Source organism: Euleptes europaea, chromosome 18, assembly GCF_029931775.1.
Source record: "Euleptes europaea isolate rEulEur1 chromosome 18, rEulEur1.hap1, whole genome shotgun sequence".
Taxonomy (NCBI): domain Eukaryota; kingdom Metazoa; phylum Chordata; class Lepidosauria; order Squamata; family Sphaerodactylidae; genus Euleptes; species Euleptes europaea.
Genome location: NC_079329.1, coordinates 19,340,261 through 19,355,945, shown reverse-complemented (window position 1 = coordinate 19,355,945; position 15,685 = coordinate 19,340,261). Strand labels below are relative to the sequence as shown.

Here is a 15,685-nt window from a genome sequence, read left to right as displayed (position 1 = left end):
CCAACTCTTCTGCTCCTCCTCCTCCTCCCAGTCTTGTTGAATTCCTTTACTTACTAATTCCTTTTGTCCTTGTAGCTTCCATGATCCTAAGTGTAGCCTTTTTTTTGGTGGTTGACTGAACCTCTCCTTCCTTTTCTTCTTCCTTTCTTATTAGGAGATAAACTGGTGGATTGAACCCTGTGCATAGACAAAGTTTTTTTTTTTTTTGTATCTTTAATTCTTAGATTTATGTGTATTTCCTTTTATTTTTTCAGGATGTTGACCAAGAAAGAAAGTATCCTACAGAATAGAACAGCACTGGATGAATTCATCCTGCTTGGTCTTTCGAATGAACCCAACTGGCAAAGTACATTATTCTCTACATTTTTGGCTATCTATATCATCACCCTGGCAGGTAATCTCATCATCATTCTGCTCACATTGGTTGATCCTGCCCTTCACACACCCATGTATTTCTTCCTGAGAAATCTGTCCTTCTTGGAGATCTGTTACACTTCAGTCAATGTCCCCAAGATGCTTGAGAACCTTCTGTCTGGGAACAAGGCCATCTCCTTCCTAGGATGTGCTGTACAGACCTATTTTACATTCTTTCTTGGTGGCTCAGAGTGTTTCCTCTTGGCCTCAATGGCCTATGATCGCTATGTTGCCATTTGTAAGCCTCTGCACTACCATGTATTCATGAACAGAAAAGTGTGCATGGGTCTAGCTACGGCATCTTGGTTAAGTGGCTTTTTTATGTCCTTTGGTCACACCAGTATGGTGTTTACCATGCCCTTTTGTGGCTCCAATGAGATTAACCACTTCTTTTGCGATATCCCTCCGTTATTAAAATTGGCTTGTGGGGACACATCCAGGACCGAAATTGCTGTGTTTGTGGTGGCTATGATATTTGTGACTCTTCCTTTTCTCCTGATCTTAATGTCTTATGCTGGTATTATTGTCACCATTCTGGGAATTTCTTCTTCTGAGGGCCGAAAAAAGACCTTCTCCACTTGCTCCTCACACCTCATTGTGGTGACCTTATTCTATGGTTCTGCTTGTATCATGTACTTGAAACCCAATTCCACTTACTCACCCAATAGTGACAAATATTTATCTCTTTTCTACACAGTAGTCAGCCCCATATTGAACCCTATCATATACAGCTTTCGGAATAAAGAAGTTAAAGGAGCTCTTAGGAGAATTTGGGAGAGAAAAGTGTTTGGATGATCAAAGACCATGGACATAGATTTTGATATCCAAAATAAGTGTTAGACAAATTTATTTATTCAAACGGAACAATCCTTCCAGCAAGCCTATGTTGTATTGCACATTGCTCTGAAATGTAACAAATTTGTAGAATAGAGAAAATTGTTTAGTAGAATTGCATTGTGCATCAATTCACATTAAATGAATGTTTCTTCACTGTTCAGATCTTCTGTGTTCGACCCAGGCAAAGCTCCCCAGGCCACTTTCTTTGCAGAAGTGTTTGTTAATGAAAGAAAAATGGACCACATTGTGGCACATTTCTAAAGGGGTTCAATTACTTTGACAATTCATGTAAATTGAACTATTTGCTGAATTAAAGTGAGATACAAACATTTTCCATTGAACAAAAAGGCAGTACGGGCCCCATTTAAGCTATGGAAAAAGCAATGCTGATGGTAATGGGATATGTATAGACAAATGTAATGTGTGATGGGGGACTTTAGAAGGAGAACTGGCCATCATTGAGTTAATCAGCTTACTGAAACCCACTCCATATTTGGAGATGCACATATGTTCCTCTGTATCCATTCCAATTGAGATAAAGTGAGTGTGAGCATTGGAGTCAATCAGATTTTCTGCTGGTGAAAAATAAGATGTTGTTCCTTTTGAATACCCAAATTTCTATGCTGGGGATCATGTGATCCTCAAGGACAAAAAGCCATGTAGAAGTGGGGACCATAGTAAGGCAGGAGATGGGGCATAAGTGGAAAAAAAACTGGATGGATTTAAATCTATCACTTACTAAAACCTATCATAAATCCTTGGGATTAGAGAGCTATCACTACTGCTTTAGATGTAATGCTGCAATGTGTAATAGTTAGAGCATTAGATCACGATCTGAGGGACTGAGGTTCAAGTCCCCACTCTCCCATGGAAGCTTGCTGGGTGATCTTGAGTCACCCCCCTCCCATCATCATCATCATCTGCTTCCCGGATTAGTTGTGAGGATAAAATGGAGCAAATGAGAACAACATTGTATTCTGCTTTGGGTCCCTGCTGAGGAGAAATGCAGGGTATATATTTCTAAATAAATAAATAAAAATAATTGTCCATTGTTCGCTATCAGTGGGAAACTGGCTGTTTTCTTTTCTTTTTTTAATCTCAAACTGCATGCAACGTCTGTATGTCCTTTTCGAATCTCAGAGATTAGTCAGTAATGAAGAATGGGACCTAACATGTGAGTCTTGGATCCAAGACACAACAGGAGTTCAGCAGGGAAGGTACCCTAGCAGATTTAGGGAACAATCCTAAGCAGATCTGCGTGTGTGAAGTGCCATTAAGTCGCAGCCGACTTATGGCGACCCCTTTTGGGGTTTTCATGGCAAGAGACTAATAGAGGTAGTTTGCCAATGCCTTCCTCTGCACAGCAACCCTGGTATTCCTACTCAGAAGTAAATCCCATTTTATTCCAAAGGCTTTTCTCCCAGGAAAGAGTTGTTAGTACTGCAGCCTTAGTTCCCATAGTCCTTTTGTAGGATCTAGACTGGATCCTACAAAACCTTTATTCTCAGTGAAGGCACTATCTAGAGCTTCTGAAGCTCCTTACCATGACCCTGTCCCACTCCCAAGGGTGAGTTACAAAAGTAGTCAGCAAAAGCTAATGGAATGATGAGAAGGAGTTCTCTGTAGGGATGTATACACACATAAATTGTATTTTTTTTTTTATTTGGGTATATTAGACACCAAACTTTTCAGCATTCCTGAAAAATACCACATCCCCATACCGGTGGGGGGTTTTCCCCAGAGGTTTTTTGGGGGGAATCTTGGAGGTTTTTGGCTCCATTATATTCTATGGGGAATCTTTCTGGAGACCTGGAGGGTTTTTTTAAAGGTAGAGACACCAAATTTTCAGCATAGTTGCTGGTGACTCCCCAGAAAAATTTCTCATAGGCAGCAGTGGCAGCTATTTATTTGTTTATTTATTTGTTTGTTTAGCATCTGTAGGTGCCCTTTAACAGTAGCCGGTAATCCAGGAAAATCCAAAAAAAGCCAATCATTTCCCCTTTTTTGTATTCTAATTTTTCAGCTACTGTTAAAGGGTTCCATTTTTTTTTGGGCTGGAAAAAGCCAAAAAATGCTGAAACTTCTTTGGGGGTGGGGTGGGGTGGAGGAAGCTATTTCAGTTCAGCAAATCCGAATGCACAACCTTAATTCTCCAGGCCCGTGAAAATGTGATGGTGGTTGAAAACAGATTTTGGGATTAAAGAAATTATGGACTGAAAATAATTCAAGCTTTTTTCATCAAGATCTGTCTGAATTGTATCAGAAGAGGAAATATATCGCCTGAAGGTGCCATAGCAGGGGTCAGCACCCTTTAATAATTAAAGAGCTAAACTTTGTCAACATTCATAATTCCACAAAGCACCAATGTAAGAAAGTCCACTTGCATCACTGAAACTATATAACTTAACATTATTTTAAAAATATTTTTATTAATTTTTCCCCATCGTATTATAAAACATACAACAACATACAACAAAAAACATACAAACCACACAACATAATAATTCTGCCTGTCAATACATCTCTAGGACAAGTTACTGTTTGTGAATAACTAGAATGGGTTTATAATCCTTCTAACCTGGACTAATATAAAACGATTAAATGCTTACACAACATAATATTGATTAGTTAAAACTGCTATATATTTATCTATATATTTTACTTTACTGAAAGATTGCACTTTCATATCACTGAATAGTTAATAGAATTAAACTCAATTTGCTGATATCAAATGTTGGCTTATATGAAATTTAAAGAGCATAACAACATTTTTAATAACGGATATGCTTTCTGCAGTCAAACAGTTTTTATTATGGATCCTTAGGAACTGACACCCACAAGGTCACACCATAAATAATACATACGCACTAGAGCCCCCTGTGCAACTGTTTTAGTGCAGTGGCGTAAATATGTACATGGTTCACAGGTGGAAATTTGAGGGTAGAGTCTGAGGAGGACAAGGTTCGGGGAGGGAACGGATTTCAGTGGGGTATAGAGTTCACCCTCCAAAGAGTTCACCTGCCATAGAGTTCACCCTCCAAAGCAGCCATTGTCTCCCGGGGAACACAGTGGAACTATATCAAGCACATATTAACACCCATTCTCAACAAATTCACTCTAATTTAATAGAAATATTGCAAAAAGTTACATTCTTGTGATACTCGTGATATCAAACATACTAACTAAACAGGAAGGGGAGGCATAAACTTCTATGCTTCCCATAACCTCATTCGACAGATACATATGATTTTGCCTTTAGTTCTCACTGGCATCTCACCATTTGATCCAGTTCTTTTGGACACCATAGTCACCCTGTGGAATACTCTTTTGCAAATTATGGGATTGAATAAAAAGGTGCCCTTCTGCTCATGGAATATTTCCCTCCGCTCAGGGATGGTGCTATTCTGCTCATAGAAGGATGTATTCTTCCCTGCAGAAAGAAAATTATTTCTTCCAACTGTGTGGATTGGATCCAGTTTAGAAGCTCCATAAACCATGATTCGCATCAGAACAGGCATAAGAACTGCATGTATGGGCTTGGATCCACAGCACATGTATATTTAGAAACACAGGGTTGCCAACCTCCAGGTAATAGCTGGAGATCTCCTGCTATTACAACTGATCTCCAGCTGATAGAGATCAGTTCACCTGGAGACAACAGCCACTTGGGCAATTGAACTCTATGGCATTGAAGTCCCCCCTCCCTAAATCCTGCCCTCCTCAGGCTTCACCCCAAAAATCTCCAGGTATTCCCAACCTGAAGCTGGCAACCCTAGGAAACAATGGAATATTTGTCCAAGTGTCATTGTTTAGATTACATTGCTGGAATGGTTGTTGCTTCATATGGTGGGGCTCCACAGTGTACAAGTAATGTTTGAAATGGAGACACAAGGTGGCATAGGCAGATTACCCTGGATACTACCCACCCTATTTAGGATTGCCAGCCCCAGGGTAGGAAATCCCTGGGCATCAACAGTTGCCTACTATAGGCTAATTTTAGATTAACCTCATTTCTGACTAATCATAGTCCACAGGGAAAACCTCCATAGAGTCTCTACATAATGGGTAAAATATTATTGTCTACAAGCATGGAGGCACCCACTCCAAACAGCAGACACCAACACTTGTCCTCATCTCAGAGGTAAGCTTGCCCTTTAAAAAAAAAAATTGAAATGAACTTTACTGAGGTTGTTGCTTCCATGAGTATAATCACACAGAGACAAATGGCATGGAGTGAAAGTTCTCATCCTTATTATATGCATATAGTGTGATCAAAGGGAAAATAGATCACCAAGAAATTCCACAAGTACTGCAGTGGAAGGAGAAGAGAAGGAAGGACATGACAACAAGGGAAAGGGTAAGAGGTAAGATGTTTGTAGATTAAACTGATACATTTTGGGTGGGATCCAGCCAGCTTTTTCACCCGGTCTTGCTAATTTCCCCTCCTTATTACAGCCCCAGTCCCACACACCTTTTGTTGATTCAGGTCCCTTGATGCCCAGCATAACCTCTTTGTAAGGACAAAAGGACTCCTCCTCATTTTGTTACCTTTCCTTTCCTTTCTCCCTTAGAAGCTCTTTGATCCATTGATCTTGAGCAGCATAGTTTTAAATCTATTGCTTGGGGGATATAAGGACTGAGATAAATTTTGCCACTGCCAGTGTAGCCTTAGGATCCCTATCACTTAATTAAAAAAGGCATTATATCAGACACAGACGCATTCGATTTATCTGTTAAAAGAGGGGAGAGATATCATAATCTAAGATCCTCATAGAAACGACATTCCAAGAGCCAATAAACGGTTGCATGAATGAATTGCTTCTTTTTTGTTTTCCAGATGACTGCTGTCAGAGAGTTTAAACTGGTAAATCATACCCTGAGACCTGACTTCATTTTTGTCAGATTCTCCAACAATTCTGGAATACAAGTCATATTCTGCATAGGATTCTTCACTATGTATAGCCTCACTCTTTTGGGAAATGGCATCATCATCCTCCTGACTTTGGTTGATACAGCCCTTCATACTCCCATGTATTTTTTCCTAAAGAACCTGTCCTTTCTCGAGATTTGCTACACTACAGTAACCCTCCCCAAAATGCTGGTCAATTTTGTGTCTGAAGTCAAGAGCATCTCCTTTGCTGGCTGTGCTGCCCAGATGTATTTTCTTCTTTCCCTTGGAACGGTGGAGTGCTATCTGCTGGCTGTCATGGCGTACGACCGCTACAGGGCGATCTGTTGCCCATTGCATTATCCAATCCTCATGAACCAAAAAACTTGTGTTCAGATGGCAGTGGCATCTTGGCTCTGTGGAATCTTGATGCCCCTTGGCAATGTGGTCTGGATCTTCACCTTGCCCTACTGTGGCCCAAACAAAATTAATCACTTCTTCTGTGATGTGCCACCGGTGCTGAAGTTGGCTTGCACTGACACCACAAAGAATGAGATGTCAGTCCTTGCTTTAAGCGTTCTCATCACATTGTCCCCCTTTCTATTGGTGTTGGTGTCCTACGTCCGTATCCTCTTTGCTGTACTTAAAATACCATCGGCAGAAGGTCGACGCAAAGCCTTCTCCACTTGCTCATCCCACCTCATCGTGGTCACCTTGTTCTATGGCTCTGCCAGTGCCATGTACCTGCGTCCAAAATCCAGCCACACTGAGAATATAGACCGGCTGGTTGCTCTCTTTTATTCTATCATTACCCCCATGTTGAATCCCATGATTTATAGCCTGAGGAACAAAGAAGTAAAAGATGCTCTGAGGAGGCTGAAGGGGAAGAAAAGATTCCTATGTGAACTAGGCAAATACATTTGTGATAGAAGAGATTTTTAAGGGGGGAAAGTAATATGTTATTTTGTCTCCATGTAGAGGTTTCTCAGAATAAAAGATGACAAGGTTATGGATCCAGCCTTTGCTCTTTCTGTTTATGTGGTTGAAGCCAGCTTGGTGTAGTGGTTAAGAGTGGTGGTTATGAGTGGTGGACTCTAATCTGAGAAAATTGGGTTTGATTCTCCACTCCACATGAGCAGCGGACTCTAATCTGGTGAACCGGGTTGGTTCCTTCACTCCTAGCTGAGTGACCTTGGACTGGTCACAGTTCTCTTAAGAGCCCTCTCAGCCCCACTTACCTCACAGGGTGTCTGTTGTGAGGAGGGGAATGGATGGTAATTGTAAGGTGGTTTGATTCTTCCTTAAGTGGTAGAGAAAGTTGTCATATATAAATCAACACTTCTTCTTTAATGGTGACCAGGTTTGGAGGTTGAAGTCCACAGATAGCCATGTCTATCAGAGGCATGGACATAACATCAACTGTCTTTGAAATATAGTTTGCCTGCCCAACCTCACCTCTTTCTAATTTAAAATTTTGCTCCTCAAAATCTTTTTTTGTTTCCTGCACACACCCATAGGATGGGATCCAGACAGCTGCTCTGCTCTCTCACCCAATTCTCCCTCTTACTATACACCCCTTCCCATGTGGGTTTTGATGATTCAGATCCCCTGATCCATGGCATAGCCTTTTTGGGTGGTCAAAGGTTCCTGGTGTTTGCAAGTTCCAACATCCTCTGGTGACAGTCAATATCAGATGGATGTTTGTGTTGCACAGAGCACCTTTCGAAATGTAGCACAGGTTTCCTAATGGGGTCTCATGGAGGGGTCTCACATATCAATGGACCACTTGACTTTGACATTCATTAAGAATGGAGAATGTGAAAAGATGAAAGATGTATATGATCTGAAGAGAAACCAGAGTATGCCAGATAATAAATATCTCAGTTTTTTCAAGTGTACCAGCCAACGCTCTTTATATTCTGTGTGCCGATTTGATTATTTTGTTTGTTGCAACAATCTGATATAGTCCATTTGCTGCAAGATCTTCACAGCAAATAACATATAAGCTTTAACTTTTATTTATATGTTACTGTATTGCATTTCCCAAATTTTATTGTTGTCAATTCTAGTGTGGTATTATTGGTTTGTATTTAATATTTTTTAATTAAAAAAAAAGAATGCAGATCCTTGTGTCTGGATTGGGACCAGAGTAGAAAGGTCTTCCAAAATGTTTCTACAGAGAACTGCCTTGTGCTTGGGAATAAAGAAGACATTTTTGGAAGTGTTCAAATGCACAAACTCAATAGCACATGCAATCTGCAGGTGAGTAGTATGGACTTGCCTGTGGACTACCTTTCACATTTAACGCACACTAACAATCCAAAGATCTGAACAGGTAGTTCTAGGAGCCCGATGGGGCCATTGGTATATGGAGCACCTGATATACATGGCAAGCTGCTTTTGCAAAGTGTTTTCTCACTCTGATACCACATGGCTTTGGTAAACTTGGTTGTGTCGCCCTGACTGACCAGTGCTTTCGGACGTCCTAAGCTTTCATCACAGTTAAAACTATTTTTGAGGGGTGACTGTACATTAGTCCAAATGGGTGTTGGAATCCTGGCTTATAGGACTTCCATGAATAAAGACAAGGAAAACAGATTAATGGGTTGTTTCCCATTAGGGATTTATTTGAAATCTTTATAAATATCTCACCTCCTGTGATGAACCTTTGAGCAACTTTGTGCGCTTGCTGGAGTCTATATCTTAGTGGCATGTATCCTGGTATTCTGCTCAGCTAAGTTTGAAGCCTTCCTCTGGCCAAAAGAGACTTCCTCCAACTTAAGTGGTTCTTCCTTCAGTAGAATGTTTCAGTTGTTTTGAGTGGAGTGGTAGGATAGACTAGAGCCAGCTATTTCTAGTATGCTTGGTATTTTTAGTGGTTAAGAACGGTGTAGTGGTGTAGTGGTTAAGAACGGTGGTTTGGAGTGGTGGAGTCTGATCTGGAGAACCGGGTTTGATTCCCCACTCCTCCACATGAGCTGCAGAGGCTAATCTGGTGAACTGGGTTGGTTTCCCCACTCCTACACATGAAGCCAGCTGGGTGACCTTGGGCAAGTCGTTCTCTCTCAGCCTCACCTACCTCACAGGGTGTCTGTTGTGGGGTGGAGAAGGGAAAATGATTGTAAGCCGGTTTGATTCTCCCTTAAGTGGCAGAGAAAATCAGCATATAAAAACCAACTCTACTTCCTTCTTCTTCTTCTTCTTCTTGTAGTTTCACTGTTTTACCTCTGTCTTCTCTAACTCGTTAATCACACTATAGATTATCATTCCTGCATAAGTGTATCAAATCAAATCTTTAATAATACAGTCAATAACCAGCAAATATACATACATAGCATAGTAACATGTACCTATTTTCATATTACAGGCCTACCTGCATTAACAGTAATTTTTCTTATTAGAATATGTCGGAATGCTTTTGTTATTATAGTCATTAACATTTTTATTGACAGTCTAGCATGTTTTTGCATTATTGTCATTATGGCTAGAGCATCCCGCGCAATGCTGGCACTTCTCAGGTAAACCCAGACGTAGCAGTATCATGTCAGGAGCACTTGTGCACATGGAATTCACTCCCCCACCAGCACCACCCAAAAGAAACTCCTGCCAAAGGTAACAGGGGACTAAACAACCCTAGCCCTGTGGTGTGTGTGACTCAGCCCATGCAAAGTGAGGCAGGCAGCAGTGCTTGGCTCAACTGAGCCCCACCTGAGGCAGGTAGAAGTGATATCAAGCTCAGCTGAACCCTGTACAAGGCAAGGCAAGTGGTGACACTAGGGTTGTGCGTATTAATATACCTGAACCAAAAATAAACCCGAAATTCACAATTTCTGCAATATTCAGGTTTTGGTTGACCAAATACCAAAATCGGGGAATTTGCCCGAAGCCGAATAAGCTATTCGCCTTTGTTCAGATGCACAGCTCTGTGCTTTCTTCCATTTTTCTATATTTTTTTGACCAGTTTTGTTCGGGCACAACAGTTGGGGCCTTTTGAGGTTAGGGTCATGTAATCAGAGCCTACTTGGTCTGACCAACCATAACTTTTCAGCAGGTTAATTTGGATCAAGCATAAGGGTTATTTAAAAGATGGGGCTCCCCAAATTCCATCCAGAGGAATATTCCCTCCAACTAAAACGAACTGGCTTCAACAGCTGGCCACATCACCAGGCATCTGAAGGAGACTTCCTCACCTACCCAGATGAGCAATCTCCTTCACAAGAGCTGCCAATGCGGTGTAGTGGTTAAGAGCAGTAGACTCTTATATGGAGAACCAGAATTGTTTCCTCACTCCTACACATGAAGTCAGCTGGGTGACCTTGGGCTAGTACAGTTCTTTCTGAACTCTCTCAGCCCCACCTACCTCACAAGGTGTCTGTTGTGGGGAGAGTAAGGGAAGGATTGTAAACTGGTTTGATTCTCCTTAAAAGGTAGAGACAATTGGGATATAAAAAACAACTCCTCTTCTTACTCTAGCTGTTTCTTGAATATGTTTCTGATTTGTAGCAATTATCAGAAGATGTTTTTAGCTCCATGCCATGAAAAACTTCAACTGTCCTTTCCCACAACTTAACTTTCTGTTAAAGGGATAGGGCCTTTCCCCCCTCCTGGCTAGCAGCCACCATGCAAAATGATGGTGAGGCTGATATTCACTTAAAACTATCAGAGCCAATATGGCATTTAATCTATTCTCATTGTGCACACATTAACTATTTGTCCCTAGATATTTGCATGGCATGGTTTCTACAACTAAAAGTGAAGATCAGCTCAAATTATTTGCCCAGGACTGACAAAAGATTGTCTGAGATAAAATGCATGTATAGTAGCAAGACAGGAATTCAAGAGATCAGAATGTTGGCAGTGTTCCTTTGCTCAAAGATGCACTTTGAGTGTTAGAACTATCACCTGCCTTAAGCGAGCCTAATTAGCTCTATGGAAATTAATAGAAGAGTGCTAGTTTACACCAATGAGAATATGGCTCTGAAAGTTTACTTTCACACACTGGGAATCCCTCAGGATCTCATTTAATGTTACGTTGAAAACACATTTTTGTTAGTTTAACTTAAACTCCACTGAGAAAGACATCAGGGTCTATTATGTCTCCAGTTACCTCATGCAATGGGCTAGATCCTGACTAGAGTGGATTTGGTGGAAGTGAGACCAGTAGTTACTGATCTACTTTTAACAAGCCCCTCTGCTTAGGCCCTTTGCAAAAGACTGCCTTTTTACATAAAGCCCCAAGAGACCTATTAAAATCACCTGCTTGGTGCAGTTCTGAATGAATCAGGGATTGCCAATTAACAATACTCAAAAAAATATTTTCCAACATTGCATTTCCTCTTTTAATGGTAAGGTGGGGCTCTTTCCTGATTCCTGACAGCCTGGTAATACTCAATCAAATGGAACACAGATTCTCTCAGCAACTCATGGAGTTTTAATTGGAACACTTCCTGTAAACCCTTGAAAGGAATGCTTAAGGGAACACAGCACATCCTAGGCAGGTCTTCTCTGTGGGAAGTTCCATTTTATTCAGTGTTAGTTTACTCCAAGGAAAATGTTCTTAGAAATGCATCCAAGGAGACTGCCAACCCATTATCTGAACACAGCAGAGGCATTTTTCCCTATATTGTAATGCAATCTGATGGCCTCACACACCTGTATTTCCAATAAAAACTATAATTTATGGATTTATGTATGTCAGGCTGCTATTAAAGGAATGTGAGGAAGGTCAGGGGGAAATGGTAACTTCATGTGCAACAGGAAAAATACAGAGGGCTGTTGTGTGTGATGCAGTATTATTATTATTCACCCAGTTTCTTCCTGAAATCCAGCAATCCATTCATTTTGCTCTTTTTTTTAGGAATTTGGAGTCTGTTTCAAATCAATTCCCTTCTTGATCAAAGAGAAATTTGAAAAGAGGAAGGGCAAAAAGGGAGGTTATGCAAAATATCATAATTTTACTTTGTAGACGCTCAGAGGCAGGTGACATTTCCCCAGATCTCCTTATCCTCCTGCTAGAACACATGTACTCTAAAACAACTGCAAGCGCTGAAGTTAAGAAAGGGTGCATTGATTTCTCTTCAAAGAGAAATCCTTCTTTTAAAAGAGGGGGGTGGAGAAAAAGGTGGGCAATAAATGTAATAAATAAACACAAAGAAGTAAGCTGACATTAGGTTGGACTGATTCTAGGGTTGTCGATTCGGTTCATCACGAACTGAAAAACAGTCGAATTTCCCCCGATTTGGCGGTTTTCAGTTCGAATGGAACCAAATTCAAAAAAAGGCGGGAAAACGACGAGCCGAATTCGGCGAGTTCGGGGCGCACTGAATAAATTTGGCAAATTTGGGGGCTCAGAATCAGCAGCATAACCGTCAGTTAGTAAGCAGCATTCTCCCGTGGCCAATGGTGGCCAAGCTGGGTCGTCTCCTGGCCAATCAGAGCAGGGATTCTAACTTTTGAAATGGCCAGGAGAAGAGTCTAAAAACTCCCGTCCCTCCCGTCCCGTCCCGACTGTATTCATTGCCTTCCAATTTGGTGGAGGTGCTGCTGAGAGATCCGATTCCTGACCGGGCCGAGCTGCTGGTGCTTGCAGGAATAGTACTGGATTTACTTCTCCTCTGTGCTCCTGCTGGAAGACATCCACACAGTTTGATTTTGCGGTTTTTTCTCTATACCTTGTCTCCTGTGTGTGTGTGGGGGGGAGCAGAGTCTCTCTGTGTGTGGGGGAGCAGTTTCTGTAGGTGGGGGGAGCCAAAGGTGGCTTTTGCCCATTCTGCCGAGGGGTGTGTGCCCGCTCGCCTCTGCGGAAGTGTGTGTTCTGCTTTTAAAGTTTTAAAGTTCAAAGTTGAGTCTGTGCGGTGGCTAGAGACTCTCTCCGCTCGGCACCCAGGCTGCACCTCCTCCTCCTTGGCTTTTTTCCCATTTGGGGTTGAGCCGAGCCGCACTGGTTTGAATGGGGGCTTCACCCGTTCTGCAGAGAGAGTGTGCCCGCTCGCCTCTGCGGGAGTGTGTGTTCTACTTTTAAAGTTTTGAAGTTTAAAGTTGAGTCTGTGCGGCGGCTAGCAAGTCTCTCTCCGCTCGGCACCCACGCCTTCTCCACCTTGGTTTTTTTTTCCTGTTTGGGGTTGAGCTGAGCCGTACTAGTTTGAGGGGGGGGGCTTTCGCCCATTCTGCCTGGGGGGGGTGCCTGCTCGCCTCTGCGGGAGTGTGTGCTGTGCTCTGCTTTTGTTTTTTGCCCCTAGCCTGGGGTTGAGTGCGACGGAGCTGCTTGCGTGAGTCTCCCTGGCGCCGCTCGGCACCCGGGCCTCCTCCTCCTTGGTTTTTTTTCCCATTTGGGGCCGAGCCATACTGGTTTGAGGGGGGACCTTTATGGCTTTATTCCAATGAGGGAATGGAATAAAGATGCACATTAAGGATGGGGGGACCCCTTCCAGGCCTCATAATTTCAGACCCCATGACTCAATCTTCACAAAACTTGGGAGTTCTTGCACGAAGGGTCCCCTCAAGCTACGCTGAAATTTTGGGACATCTATCTGTAAAAATGTTTTGCCATGGAGCCGTGGAAAGCCGTGACTGTGCTTTATGGCTTTATCCCAATGAGGGAATGGAATAAAGATGCACATTATGGATGGGGGGACCCATTCCGGGCCCCATAATTTCGGACCCCGTGACCCAATCTTCACAAAACTTGGGGGTTCTTGCAAGAAGGGTCCCCTCAAGCTACGCTGAAAGTTTGGGATCTCTACCTCCAAACATGCCCCCCTGAAGCCGTGGAAAGGCACGGATGTGTTTTTAATGGCTTTAATTGGCCAATTTTTTTTTTCCGAACTCCGAATCTCACACCAAATTCCACAGATCCGAATTGGAGGAGTTCGGACTTCGGCATTTCCCAAATCAAAATGGACCAAATTTTGCCGAATTCAAATTTTACCGGACTGTTTTTTTCAACAGCCCTAATCGATTCACCATGTAGATCCCCTTTGACAACCCAAAAAGTGTTACGCTGAGGAATATAAGGCCTGTATTGACAAAAACTGACCAGTAGGGTTCCCAACCTCCAGGTGTTGGCTATTACAACTGATCTCCAGCAGATAGAGATCAGTTCACCTGGAGAAAATGGCTGTTCTGGCAATTGGACTCTATGGCACCACCTCCTGCCAGTGGTGAAGAGGGACCTGGCAACCCTACTGACCAGCCAATCTACCTCTGGCCACCATTGCCTGGGAAAACTATGGCCTAGGTAGGTGGTGGTAGCCAGGCCCAGTTGCATGGTGGGGAACACTGTTTCTCTGTTCCTGGCAACCACCACATCCTCACATTTCCTTGAAAAATAAATGGCTCTCTCTCCTGCCTCACTCCCACCAAGAACCAATAGATCTTGGCCCCCTTTTGTGCACCAAGTGAATTAAAAGAATAAAATGGTTAAAATCCTAATTAAAGCAGAATAAAACAGCTAGCAAAGCACCAGCATAACAAGCTGTAATAAAACTGGGAAACAAGCGTTAGCTTTCTCGCTTGTTAAAACCCTTGCTTCCTAAAAGGAGAAGTGATTAGAAATAAGATAAACAAGATAAATATAGAGACATTGAAGCTAAAACTAAAATAATGTAAATAGAACTAAAAACAAAACTCCCTCTCAGAGGAGCACTGCCTACAAATGTCTAATCTCGCTCAACTGAAACTGGAACCATAAATTTTAACCAAGGCCTTTGCTACAACTCCTTGATGACGACCTGCTGGAGTTGCCAGCCTCCAGGTAGTGGCTGGAGATCCCCTGCTATTACAACTGATCTCCATCTGACAGAGATCAGTTCCCCTGGAGAAAATGGCCGCTTTGGCAATTGGACTCTATGGCATTGAAGTCCCTCCCCTCCCCAAACCCCGCCTTCCTCAGGCTCCGCCCCAAAAACCTCACACCGATGGCGAAGAGGGACGTGGCAACCCTACCCTGATGACATTCCCTCAAAGAGCCAGAGGAAGGTTAACTCTCCCAAGAGTTTTGCATAAAATTGTCCCTAGAGTTCAATAACTCTAGATGGCAGAAAAAAGAAAAGAAAGAAATTATTTCTTATTTGATAATTATAAGGGGACTGTGTCTCCAAGGAAACAATGAAGCATTAAATACTCTTCATCTAGATTAGCACGGCTACAGATCACAAAAAGGTTTTTTGGGGCGATACAATCTTTATTTTAAGCTCTTTCCCCCCCCCCATCCTTTTCTGTCCTGTTGTCTGAAAATATTCAAGATGCATGATTCTGAAGTTCTGTTCTTGCTGCTTTAATGTACCCGCTGGTTTTGGTATGGTTCCATCTTCTTTGCCTCATCTCTCTATATTCCTCAAATGTGCACATATTACTGGATGTGCATGTCTTATTTGTGCACAGGCATAGCCTGTATAAAGGTGAAAATTTAAAGATGACACTCTGCAAGTACTCCATGTGTTATGCAAGAGATGAACAATGGTAAAACAAAAACAAAAACTTTAATGTTGTGATCCCAGTTACTAGTATTTAATATTTTCATCTAATTTCAGCAAAGATGGCTGTTGT

General features: G+C 42.2%; 2 protein-coding genes across 2 annotated transcripts; both read left to right on the top strand.

The window, feature by feature from the left end:
• Positions 1-255: 255 nt before the first annotated feature.
• LOC130489982 (olfactory receptor 10A7-like) lies at positions 256-1,209 on the top strand. The gene has a single exon (XM_056863772.1). It carries the CDS (start codon positions 256-258, stop codon positions 1,207-1,209), a length of 954 nt encoding a protein of 317 aa, XP_056719750.1.
• Positions 1,210-6,124: 4,915 nt separating this feature from the next.
• Positions 6,125-7,081, top strand: LOC130490754 (olfactory receptor 10A7-like). The gene has a single exon (XM_056864559.1). The coding sequence runs from the start codon at positions 6,206-6,208 to the stop codon at positions 7,079-7,081; it is 876 nt and encodes a 291-aa protein (XP_056720537.1). The 5' UTR covers positions 6,125-6,205.
• Positions 7,082-15,685: the final 8,604 nt, after the last annotated feature.

Excerpts from the sequence above, each read along its gene's own strand:
- LOC130489982 (XM_056863772.1), top strand. The coding sequence starts at position 256 with ATGTTGACCAAGAAAGAAAGTATCCTACAGAATAGAACAGCACTGGAT.
- LOC130490754 (XM_056864559.1), top strand. The coding sequence starts at position 6,206 with ATGTATAGCCTCACTCTTTTGGGAAATGGCATCATCATCCTCCTGACT.